The 14,077-nt window shown below is 39.5% G+C and overlaps 1 protein-coding gene across 1 annotated transcript in view; it reads right to left on the bottom strand.

The window, feature by feature from the left end:
• Positions 1–8,643, bottom strand: part of LOC127876388 (acetylcholine receptor subunit beta-like 1) — a 34,081-nt gene extending 25,438 nt beyond the window's left edge. The window contains exon 1 of the mRNA XM_052421576.1: positions 8,438–8,643. Within this exon, the coding sequence (XP_052277536.1) occupies positions 8,438–8,486 (49 nt within the window). The 5' untranslated portion in view covers positions 8,487–8,643. The remainder of the gene's footprint in view (positions 1–8,437) is intronic.
• Positions 8,644–14,077: the final 5,434 nt, after the last annotated feature.

The following is a 14,077-nucleotide window of genomic DNA, read 5'->3' on the forward strand; positions in this document are numbered from 1 at the left end:
CTTGCGATATAATGGATAATTGAAATAAATACTACCTTGCGATATAATGGATAATTAAAATAAATACTACCTTGCGACATAATGGATAATTGAAATAAATACTACCTTGAGATATAATGGATAATTGAAATAAATACTACCTTGCGATATAATGGATAATTGAAATAAATACTACCTTGCGATATAATGGATAATTTAAATAAATACTACCTTGCGATATAATGGATAATTTAACCCATCTATGCCTAGCGGACTCTCCCATCCTTCTAAATTGGATCAATTTATTTCCAAAATTAGGGATGTCTAGTATATTTATTTCTATATTTAGAACATTTCTTACATAAATTCCTTGAAGCAAACAGCGCAGACCCTGATGATACGCCGCATCATGCGGCGTTTCATCTGGGTCTACGTTTTTTGCCAAGGCCTTTTTTCTAGACACTCGGCATAAATGGGTTAAATAAATACTACACAGTTTACCGCCAAGGATGATATAAGTTTTTAGATCGGAACACCTAAAGACGATTGACAATCTAAAACTCAAATAATTGCCTTACATGTATTGAAGTCTGTCCTCCAAGACGAACTCTTATAATACAAAAGTATACGGATGTGTCTATCTTTCAAAGAGAGTGAGTCTAGCTGGGACATACATTAACATGATAAACAGCAGTCTTGTGCAATTGACAATCTACAATGCATATATCAAATAAGTTATTGCCTGTATCCCAAACTAAATCATTCTGGAGCTATTTAATGACACTCAATACCAGCTTTCTTGTCAATATGCATCGAAATTTGCTGGTATTAAACCATTTATTATGTCTGTGAATCTATAGGAGAGACTGAAAAGGGTTACAAATCGAATCTCGCCTCAGATATTGGGTCCAATATGTGTATGGAAAAACTTCATGTGAATCTTTGATTGAAATAGTTACGCACACATCGGTAATCCTGGCAAACCGATAAATGAACCGCGACATGCCAAAGTAGATCTTGTACAATTGATAGCAAGCGTAGGTCCACACCAGCATCCACACCAGCGTAGTCAGAAGCTTCCATTTCCACTGATGAGGCTTAGAAACCTCGAGTACTTTATAGCAGATAGTGTAGCTCCTGACCAGATATTGTGGATGCGCAGGCTGAAATGGTGCTACGCTAACCGCAAATGACATAGCACCCAATTTCCCATGACGCGGGTCATACGTCACATAGGTGCAGTTGGTTTTAACTGTACTGCACAATAAACTGAAACTGGTTGCTCGTTATTTATTTATTATCGTCATTATAATAAATTATGATTTTAGCTTTTGTTTCCCCTATACGTCTGGCCTTATTATTATTGAAGAAGAACTTGACAAAGAATCTCATACTACTGTCGTTTTCGATTCAATTATGTGATACACATACAATTATAAAAAGAGGAAACGTCAACATAATTGGACCTTTAAAAAGTGCATCTGCGCTTCGTTTGTAAAAGAGATAATCAAAATTTATTTAACCAAATAAATATTAGGTGCGTGAAGATGGCTCGCCGTTCAACGTTCGACATTAGTTCAACATTCAAATAACCGAATGTCGAGCTGGCTCGACATTCCAGCTCGACATTCAGTTCGGCATTCGCATATAGTGTTGCATGCTTATTTTCGAATGTCGAGCTGGCTCGGCATTCCAGCTCAACATTCAGTTCGGCATTCGCATACAGTGTTGTATGCTTATTTTCGAATGTCGAGCTGGCTCGGCATTCCAGCTCGACATTCAATTCGACATTCGGATATAGTGTTGTACAATAATTTTTGAATGACGAGCTGGCTCGGCATTCCAGCTCGATTTTCAGTTCGGCATTTGCATATAGTGTTGTATGCTTATTTTCGAATGTCGAGCTGGCTCGGCATTCCAGCTCGACATTCAGTTCGGCATTCGCATACAGTGTTGTATACTTATTTTCGAATGTCGAGCTGGCTCGGCATTCCAGCTCGACATTCAGTTCGACATTCGGATAAAGTGTTGTACAATATTTTTTTAATGTCGAGCTGGCTCGGCATTCCAGCTCGACATTCAGTTCGGCATGCGCAAATAGTGTTGCATGCTTATTTTCGAATGTCGAGCTGGCTCGGCATTCCAGCTAGACATTCAGTTCGGCATTCGCATATAGTGTTGTATGCTTATTTTCGAATGTCGAGCTGGCTCGGCATTACAGCTCGACATTCAGTTCGACATTCGTATATACTGTTGTACATTTTTTTTATGAATGTCGAGCTGGCTCGGCATTCCAGCTCGACATTCAGTTCGACATTCGTATATAGTGTTTTACCATTTTTTTTTAATGTCGAGCTGGCTCGGCATTCCAGCTCGACATTCAGTTCGACATTCGGATATAGTGTTGTACAATAATTTTTGAATGACGAGCTGGCTCGGCATTCCAGCTCGACATTCAGTTCGACATTCGGAGAAAGAGTTGTACAATTTTTTTGAATGTCAGAATACCGAATGTCGAGCTGGCTCGACATTCCAGCTCAACATTCAGTTCGGCATTCGCATACAGTGTTGTATGCTTATTTTCGAATGTCGAGCTGGCTCGGCATTCCAGCTCGACATTCAATTCGACATTCGGATATAGTGTTGTACAATAATTTTTGAATGACGAGCTGGCTCGGCATTCCAGCTCGATTTTCAGGTCGGCATTTGCATATAGTGTTGTATGCTTATTTTCGAATGTCGAGCTGGCTCGGCATTCCAGCTCGACATTCAGTTCGGCATTCGCATACAGTGTTGTATGCTTATTTTCGAATGTCGAGCTGGCTCGGCATTCCAGCTCGACATTCAGTTCGACATTCGGATAAAGTGTTGTACAATATTTTTTTAATGTCGAGCTGGCTCGGCATTCCAGCTCGACATTCAGTTCGGCATGCGCAAATAGTGTTGCATGCTTATTTTCGAATGTCGAGCTGGCTCGGCATTCCAGCTAGACATTCAGTTCGGCATTCGCATATAGTGTTGTATGCTTATTTTCGAATGTCGAGCTGGCTCGGCATTACAGCTCGACATTCAGTTCGACATTCGTATATACTGTTGTACATTTTTTTTATGAATGTCGAGCTGGCTCGGCATTCCAGCTCGACATTCAGTTCGACATTCGGAGAAAGTGTTGTATAATAATTCGTGAATGACGAGCTGACTCGGCATTCCAGCTCGACATTCAGTTCGACATTCGGATATAGTGTTGTACAATAATTTTTGAATGACGAGCTGGCTCGGCATTCCAGCTCGACATTCAGTTCGACATTCGGAGAAAGAGTTGTACAATTTTTTTTGAATGTCGAGCTGGCTCGGCATTCCAGCTCGACATTCGTTCGGCATTCGCAAATAGTGTTGTATGCTTATTTTAAATGTCGAGCTGGCTCGGCATTCCAGCTCGACATTCAGTTCGCGTTCGGATATAGTGTTGTACAATTTTTTTTTAAATGTCGAGCTGGCTCGGCATCCCAGCTCGACATTCAGTTCGACATTCGGATATAGTGTTGTACAATAATTTTTGAATGACGAGCTGGCTCGGCATTCCAGCTCGACATTCATTTCGACATTCGGAGATAGTGTTGTACAATAATTTTTGAATGACGAGCTGGCTCGGCATTCCAGCTCGACATTCAGTTCGACATTCGGAGAAAGTGTTGTACAATAATTTTTTAATGACGAGCTGGCTCGGCATTCCAGCTCGACATTCAGTTCGACATTCGGATATTCTGTTGTACATTTGTTTTGAATGTCGAGCTGGCTCGGCATTCCAGCTCGACATTCAGTTCGACATTCGGATATACTGTTGTACAATAATTTTTGAATGACGAGCTGGCTCGGCATTCCAGCTCGACATTCAGTTCGACATTCGGATATTCTGTTGTACATTTTTTTTTAATGTCAAGCTGGCTCGGCATTCCAGCTCGACATTCAGTTCGGCATTCGCAAATAGTGTTGTATGCTTATTTTCGAATGTCGAGGTGGCTCGGCATTCCAGCTCGACATTCAGTTCTATATACGAATGTCGAACTGAATGTCGAGCTGGAATGCCGAGCCAGCTCGACATTCATAAAAAAAATTGTACAACACTATATACGAATGTCGAACTGAATGTCGAGCTGTAATGCCGAGCCAGCTCGACATTCGAAAATAAGCATAAAACACTGTATGCGAATGCCGAACTGAATGTCGAGCTGGAATGCCGAGCCAGCTCGACATTCGAAAAATTAGCATACAACACTATTTGCGAATGCCGAACTGAATGTCGAGCTGGAATGCCGAGCCAGCTCGACATTCAAAAAACAATTGTACAACACTATATCCGAATGTCGAACTGAATGTCGAGCTGGAATGCCGAGCCAGCTCGACATTCGAAAATAAGCATACAACACTGTATGCGATTGCCGAACGGAATGTCTAGCTGGAATGCCGAGCCACCTCGACATTCAAAAATAAGCATACAACACTATTTGCGAATGCCGAACTGAATGTCGAGCTGTAATGCCGAGCCAGCTCGACATTCAAAAAGTATTGTACACCATTATCTCCGAATGTCGAACTGAATGTCGAGCTGGAATGCCGAGCCAGCTCGACATTCGAAAATAAGCATGCACCTGCATACAACACTGTATGCGAATGCCGAACTGAATGTCGAGCTGGGATGCCGAGCCGGCTCGACATTCAAAAAAAAATGTACAACAGTATATCCGAATGGCGAACTAAATGTCGAGCTGGAATGCCGAGCCAGCTCGACAATCGAAAATAAGCATACAACACTGTATACGAATGCCGAACTGAATGTCGAGCTGGAATGCCGAGCCAGCTCGTTATTAATAAATTATTGTACAAGACTTTCTCCGAATGTCGAACTGAATGTCGAGCTGGAATGCCGAGCAAGCTCGTCATTCAAAAAGTATTGTACACCATTATCTCCGAATGTCGAACTGAATGTCGAGCTGGAATGCCGAGCCAGCTCGTCATTCTAAAAATATTGTACATCACTTTCTCTGAATGTCGAAATGAATGTCGAGCTGGAATGCCGAGCCAGCTCGTCGTTCAAAAATTATTGTACAACACTATCTCCGAATGTCAAACTGAATGTCGAGCTGGAATGCCGAACCAGCTCGTAATTCAAAAATTATTGTACAACACTTTCTCCGAATGTCGAACTGAATGTCGAGCTGGAATGCCGAGCCAGCTCGTCATTCAAAAATTATTGTACAACACTATATCCGAATGCCGAGCTGAATGTTGAGCTGGAATGCCGAGCCAGCTCGACATTAAAAAAAATTGTACAACAATGTATCCGAATGTCGAACTGAATGTCGAGCTGGAATGCCGAGCCAGCTCGACATTCAAAATAAGCATACAACACTATTTGCGAATGCCGAACTGAATGTCGAGCTGGAATGCCGAGCCAGCTCGACATTCAAAAAATTTGAACAACAATTTCTCCGAATGTCGAACTGAATGTCGAGCTGGAATGCCGAGCCAGCTCGTCATTCAAAAATTATTGTACAACACTATATCCGAATGTCGAACTAAATGTCGAGCTGGAATGCCGAGCCAGCTCGTCATTCAAAAATTATTGTACAACACTATATCCGAATGTCGAACTGAATGTCGAGCTGGGATGCCGAGCCAGCTCGACATTCGGAAATAAGCATACAACACTATATGCGAATGCCGAACTGAATGTCGAGCTGGAATGCCGAGCCAGCTCGTCATTCAAAAATTATTGTACAACAGTATATCCGAATGTAGAACTGAATGTCGAGCTGGAATGTCGAGCCAGCTCGACATTCAAAACAAATGTAAAACAGAATATCCGAATGTCGAACTGAATGTCGAACTGGAATGCCGAGCCAGCTCGTCATTAAAAAATTATTGTTCAACACTTTCTCCGAATGTCGAACTGAATGTCGAGCTGGAATGCCGAGCCAGCTCGACATTCGAAAATAAGCATACAACACTATATGCGAATGCCGAACTGAATGTCGAGTTGGAATGCCGAGCCAGCTCGACATTCGAAAATAAGCATGCAATACTATTTGCGAATGCCGAACTGAATGTCGAGCTGGAATGCCGAGCCAGCTGGACATTCAAAAAAAAGTGTACAACACTATATCCGAATGTCGAACTGAATGTCGAGCTGGAATGCCGAGCCAGCTCGACATTCGAAAATAAGCATACAACACTGTATGCGAATGCCGAACTGAATGTCGAGCTGGAATGCCGAGCCAGCTCGACATTCGAAAATAAGCATACAACACTATTTGCGAATGCCGAACTGAATGTCGAGCTGGAATGCCGAGCCAGCTCGACATTCAAAAATAAGCATACAACACTGTATGCGAATGCCGAACTGAATGTCGAGCTGGAATGCCGAGCCAGCTCGACATTCGAAAATAAGCATATAACACTATATGCGAATGCCAACCTGAAAATCGAGCTGGAATGCCGAGCCAGCTCGTCATTCAAAAATTATTGTACAACACTATATCCGAATGTCGAACTGAATGTCGAGCTGGAATGCCGAGCCAGCTCGACATTCAAAAAAATCTACAACAGTATATCCGAATGTCGAACTGAATGTCGAGCTGGAATGCCGAGCCAGCTCGTCATTCATAAATTATTGTACATCACTTTCTCCGAATGTCGAACTGAATGTCGAGCTAAAATGCCGAGCCAGCTCGTCATTCAAAAATTATTGTACAACACTATCTCCGAATGTCAAACTGAATGACGAGCTGGAATGCCGAACCAGCTCGTCATTCAAAAATTATTGTACAACACTATATCCGAATGCCGAACTGAATGTCAAGCTGGAATGCCGAGCTATCCGAATGTCTAACTGAATGTCGAGCTGGAATGCCGAGCCAGCTCGACATTCAAAATAAGCATACAACACTATTTACGAATGCCGAACTGAATGTCGAGCTGGAATGCCGAGCCAGCTCGACATTCAAAAAAATTGTACAACACTTTCTCCGAATGTCGAACTGAATGTCGAGCTGGAATGCCGTGCCAGCTCGTCATTCAAAAATTATTGTACAACACTAAATCCGAATGTCGAACTGAATGTCGAGCTGGAATGCCGAGCCAGCTCGTCATTCAAAAATTATTGTACAACATTATCTCCGAATGTCGAACTGAATGTCGAGCTGGAATGCCGAGCCAGCTAGACATTCGAAAATAAGCATACAACACTATATGCGAATGCCGAACTGAATGTCGAGCTGGAATGCCGAGCCAGCTCGACATTCATAAATTATTGTACATCACTTTCTCCGAATGTCGAACTGAATGTCGAGCTGGAATGCCGAGGCAGCTCGTCATTCAAAAATTATTGTACATCACTATCTCCGAATGTCAAACTGAATGACGAGCTGGAATGCCGAACCAGCTCGTCATTCAAAAATTATTGTACAACACTATATCCGAATGCCGAACTGAATGTCGAGCTGGAATGCCGAGCCAGCTCGACATTAAAAAAAATTGTACAACACTATATCCGAATGTCTAACTGATTGTCGAGCTGGAATGCCGAGCCAGCTCGACATTCAAAATAAGCATACAGCACTATTTACGAATGCCGAACTGAATGTCGAGCTGGAATGCCGAGCCAGCTCGACATTCAAAAAAATTGTACAACACTTTCTCCGAATGTCGAACTGAATGTCGAGCTGGAATGCCGTGCCAGCTCGTCATTCGAAAATTATTGTACAACACTATCCGAATGTCGAACTGAATGTCGAGCTGGAATGCCGAGCCAGCTCGTCATTCAAAAATTATTGTACAACATTACCTCCGAATGTCGAGCTGAATGTCGAGCTGGAATGCCGAGCCAGCTAGACATTCGAAAATAAGCATACAACACTATATGCGAATGCCGAACTGAATGTCGAGCTGGAATGCCGAGCCAGCTCGACATTCGGTAATTTGAATGTTGAACTAATGTCAAACGTCGAACGGCGAGCCAACTTCACGCACCTATAAATATTCGCTTCTTTTTCAAACACACAATTTGCCTTTTTTGTAACTCCATACATACGCAACAGACACAAATTTACTTACACAAAAACGTGTCAGATGTTAACCCATTTATGCCTAGTGGACTCTCCCATCCTTCTAAATTGGATCAATTTATTTCCAAAATTAGGGATGTCTAGTATATTTATTTCTATATTTAGAACATTTCTTACATAAACTCCTTAAAGCAAACGGCGCAGACCCTGATGAGACGCCGCATCATGCGACGTCTCATCTGGGTCTACGCTGTTTGACAAGGCCTTTTTTTCTAGACGCTAGGCATAAATGGGTTAATTTCGATTCGCCAAACAATGCTTTGAATTCTAATCTTAATAAAACATAGCGTATAATAATAGAACATAAAATAAAGTTACTTTTATTCAATAGTTACCTTTGGTTACCGTCCCAAACACCGCCATGATCAGAAACACGGTGTGCATGATGTCATGTCCGTATTGATGTCGCTTTAAGACAGCAGACGTTGCAGACTAATTGAGATAATTTCAGAATTTTCGCCACTCACGTTCATGAACGTGCATATCCTAATTCTTCCTCTGAGTGTTCACAATTGCGGTAATCTTTCAGCTAAATGGGACTACTATTAGTTTGATTACGTTTTTTAACGTATAATGTCGAAGTTATCATCACACATGCTCTCGTTTGCTATGATGTACCGTATCGCAGTTATGTTTACCCACATACGATAATCACTTTCAAATGCACTGGATGCTACACATAATATGAAATGAGACCATCTCGCTTTACATAACACAGTGTAGAGAAAAAAAATAATCAGCATAGTATATATTATTTAAATACTTGCATTAAAGTAATTGCATAGCTGTGCAGAGAGTCTAAAAATCAACCGTGATTTCATCGAACTACGGTAATCGGTGCCATTTGCATCAATATCGATTCTGTTGCTGCTCCGGTCGATTCTGTTGCTGCTCCTATGTCGATTCTGTTGCTGCTCCGATGTCGATTCTGTTGCTGCTCCGATGTCGATTCTGTTGCTGCTCCGATGTCGTTCAAATTGATGTCCAAATAAACAAATCTACCTTGTCATTTTGATGGAAGTCCGATTAAATAGACTATTACACACACAGATGCAATGTGTTCCATGGCTCATCAATTCGTCCAGCTTTTCTGTCAGTGTAAATCTATATTTCAGCGTCGTATCAAGTGGCCAACGCAGTTGTACAATCGGAAATCTAATCCATCCAGAAAAACGAGACGAAAAGGCAAATGAGGCATCGTTTATAAAGACCACGATAACTTGCAATCAAACTGAAATGGAGTTATTCTCGCGAGATCTCAGCTATGCAGTTGTGACCCGAAGCGCTGCTTTCCTCGAGATTCCGAACTCAACGACTCTTATGGAGATGTATGAAGGATTCCAAATTGCATGCGCTGTAAGACTCATTTCATTTAAAATACCGTTTCTTTAATTCGATCGGTTAAATGTATGAAAACAATGTAAATTAAAAGTCCCAAATTAGCTGATATAATGTGCGAATTTTAATTTAAAATCATATGTTTTATTTCATTATTTCTGTGAGTTGCAAGGTTTGCATTGAGGTCTGAATATACAACATGTACACATTTTATGAAGCATCCTTGTCTTGATCTGTATCCGTAGTTTCAATTTGTTTACATTTGGTATAAATCCGTATCTCGATATTTATAGACGTGGTTATGCATGACCTCTGATTGTTTTTTTGTAATTTAGAATGTGTACATGCTAACTTATATCGCGATGCTTAGCAGCTACTTATATTGTTTTATTTACATCCGTGTTAAATTTAACAGGGTCAAAACAATTAATTTATTTCAGAAATTTCTGCATAGGTGTACTGTGATAGTTGATTTCAATACTCTTTTGCGATGTTCTGCCCTTTAAGTAGTCATTTTACGTACACTTTACATTGAGACTGTTTCCTGATTGACATATATGGCATAAGCTTAATTGGTCATCCGCTTGTATGACGTATTTTTTAAGCATTTTAACTTCCGCGTTTCTGTACTTTGACTGTCAAGTTAACGAACAGCGTAGTCTTCTTCATTTAATGCCGTTATTGGCTTTAACCGAACCATTTGTATAAAATGTATGAAACAAAATAAGTTATGTTGCTTTTGTGTTGCTCTTTCTTATAATCACAGTTAGTCACGTTTCGTTCGTGTGTCTTTGTACATGCATCTGTCTTTCAAATTGTGTTGTGTTATTTTATCTCAGAGACAGATCTAGCCATCTGAGCTCGACTCTCATTATTAAAACCGCCTCAGGAAAAAACGACGTTATAATAATTATCTGCAAAGGAGCCAGTATTTTCTCCTCCCAGAAAAGTGCGCAAACCACTGTGTTCATCTTACCGGAGAACGATTCCATGTCGGTCAAAATACATCTCGGCCATTGTTTATTCCTATAGGAATATTTGTAAGAAGCAAATCCTTTGGTAGTCTTGATGCAATAACCGTAAAGATTAATAAGACACTTTCAAAGCGAGTATGAGAAACCATAGTTCGTGTTTCTAGACAGTCAACTTTCTGCAATGATCATTCCTATCAGTCCCTGTAAACCTAAATGGTTCTGCCAAATATTATTCATAAAATGATTATAATGCGTTTAAAATGCATCAATAGGGTGTAATTAAGCGAGATTTTGATGTCTATGTTGTCTATGTTGTTAAGATGCCGGGTATATGCTGACTTTTTTTGAACAAGCAGTACAAATCAGTTGAGCGCTCGCAATGTGAATTCTTACCATTACTTTCTGTTGCTTGCAAACACTTTTTGTTGAAGGTGAATTATATGCAGTTGTATGTAATTTGTACATAGAAAATATACCGTTATTTTCAATCACAGAAACTTATACTTATATAAAACATATGTAATTCAAGTATTTTTAATATCAATGGAAGGTTTAGTTTAAATAATATACACACATAAGCAAATTAAAAACTGGTTTCACATACTCGGTGGTTTTTGTTCAATGTGAATGTTTATTTCAACGTAACTGTGTTCTTACACACCCTGTTTCTCAACCTAACAAATATTTCGGAAGGTGAAATAAAACTGCAAGTTTATCATCTTACTTTGAGATTTTGATTATAAGTCTTAAAATTAAAAGCAAAAATAGTCTAACGCTGAATATATCACATGCAGAAACAATATAATATTTGCAGAAGAGTCGGTCGTTAAATTAAGTCTTGATTCTGTTTAAAGTATAACATTCTTCGAGAAAATGAAGTATTTCCGGTTAGGCTTACACTTCCGATACTGAATATTGCTTTTTAATTGTGTTTGTTGTTCGAGGTTTCTTGATATAAATGCCTACCGATAATATGATTTCCAATCCACACCCGTATTCGAAATTCCAGTATCTTGTTCGCGTTGAACGCTATGCATCATGCTTTATTTTCATTTTTTTCATGTGCATTAAATTAAATGTACCTTTACTTTACTTGTTATCAAACCAAAACAAAATATCCAGAAACTTGTTGACCGCATGCTACAAAGCCTGGATAGTAGGGAAAAGAAATCAACGCTATCGCTCGTCCGCAGTAAACGAGTGCATTTGTTATACTTAAAAATGCAACAGATGCCTTTCAAACGACATAAACTGTTTTAAATGGTGTATATACGACCTGCACATATCAATCAGACGTTTCAGATATTTGAATATCGATCTCTTGCAAAATTTAAAATAAAAAATGGGTCGTTCTCTGTGAAAGGGGGTTTAATGCATGTGCGTAAAGTGTCGTCCCAGATTAGCATTAAAGGTCCACACAGGCTAATCAGGGACGACACTTTCGGCCTAAACTGGATTCTTGCCAAAAATATATTTTTAAACGGAAAATACAATAAATGTGTAAAGTATACAACCCAAGAAAGAACTCGACACAAGTCAAAATCGACTATTCTGCACCTTCTTTTTGTCGTCCGTTTTATAGTGTAACTGTTTTTAACCTTTTTGAGCGTAATGTTTCATCTTTTAGGCATTTAGTAGTGAGCCCCTTTGCATCCCGTATCTATATCTCGAAAAGATAAAACCAGAACAACAGTCCGAATCGTAAAACATGTTTTCGAGTTAAATGTGGTGATCTGTTTAGAAAGAACAGCCTTAAATCACCTGATTATTTTGTATAATGTTACCCTATATGGGATATTTCGTTTAAATGACCTCTCTTCTAAATGAAATCGAGTTTAGGCGGAGTGTCGTCCTTGATAAGCCTGTGCTGACTGCTCGAGCTCATCTGGAAAGACAATTTACGCAACTGCATTTAGCCCAGTTTTCGCATAACGAGGCTCATATTTTGACCACAGAATGCCCGCGCATGATTGCTCTATTTATTAAAACATATTATGAACACATATGATATTATTAACAAATAGTTCATAGGAAGAAGACATACTGTAGAATGTCTGTTATGATGGGATTTATTCGTATCACGTTATAAGCTGTATATTGCTTTAATGAATTTAATCAACAGTCTAATGTTCGCATACGTATCAATATCCTTTAACATGTAAAAAGGCTTTAAGTGAGGAGATAACAGTATTCAACCCACGCTTGGTAGCCATGAACCATACAAGTCTAGCTTTTTTCTGCATTTTTATATTTTCCGTTGCAGCCAATACCTAATTAATGTAGGTCCGTTTTAGAAGTCTTGATTTGTAATTAGTGCCTTTTCCATGCTATCTAAACTGCTGGGTTTTTTGCATTATTTATATTTTGACATGCTTACAGAAATCATGTACATGTATAATATTGTAATATGTCCTTCGAGTTTGTTTTAATGATTCAATTCTCCATTCCGATCAATACAATTATTGTGGTAATATGTTTGTGTCACAAATGAAAATAAAAAATACAGATTTCTGTATCTTCTTACTTCTAATATACCGGTAGATACTAATGCACGTTTATCCTTAACACATACGGCTTCTGCCATTGTATTCACTGACATGTGTCTATAAAATGTACGAAGCACAATAGTAAAACCGTGTGATTGTAAGACCATTTTTCATATCTTAATAGAATACCCCCATTTAAAGACCCTATCTGTTTTATTTTTAGTGTTGAACTGCTTTCCTCCGAAAAACTTTCTTCGTGAAACTGCCACCCTGTAATTGAAAATCTGAAATCATTGAAGATCATATGCGAAAACGGGTCGATTCGGTCACCATAGCTCCAGACCAGCCTGTGCAATTGTGCAGACCTTGTCAGGAGCTGCGCTGTCCGTTTTGAATGATACGTGCTACCAGACTACATGACATAATACCCATGTTTGCATGACGCGTTTCATGTTAATTTACATCAATATGCATTGTCCATAAATAAATTATTTTGGTCATTGGACAATCTGAATTGTCCATAAATACACTTGTTTTACAGGTAACAATGCTTGCCTGTTGAGTGTTATCATAGAATACCATGGACACACAAAAGACGTTCATCATCGCCAACAGGAAGCGGATGCGCTCCTGGGCGCTGGAAGTGGATCAGGAACTCTATCCAGAAGGTTTATGTTTATCACTTAGAAATTATAATACTAATATTGTTTCTTAATATAGCTCAATAAGGACACACATATATTACAATTATTATTTGCATGGAATCAATGGTATTCGTATTGTTATCAAGGTCGTCAACTATTTGCATGTAATCACAACTGTAAACGCATTATATAAGTTGCGCTTTAGGAAAACCGGATTAAGTGCATGTCCGTAAAGTGTCGTCCCAGACTGTGTGTATTAACCCATTTATGCCTAGCGTCTAGAAAAAAAAGCCTTGGCAAACAGCGTAGACCCAGATGAGACGCCGCATGATGCGGCGTCTCATCAGGGTGTGCGCTGTTTGCTTAAAGGAATTTCTGTAAAAAATATTCGAAATATAGAAATAAATATCCTAGACATCCCTAATTTTGGAAATAAATTGATCCAATTTAGAAGGATGGGAGAGTCCACTAGGCATAAATGGGTTAAAAAGACCGGTCTCTGGGACCTTTCGGACACAGGGCAATATCATCAT

This window comes from Dreissena polymorpha, chromosome 4 (genome assembly GCF_020536995.1).
Source record: "Dreissena polymorpha isolate Duluth1 chromosome 4, UMN_Dpol_1.0, whole genome shotgun sequence".
Taxonomy (NCBI): Eukaryota; Metazoa; Mollusca; class Bivalvia; order Myida; family Dreissenidae; genus Dreissena; species Dreissena polymorpha.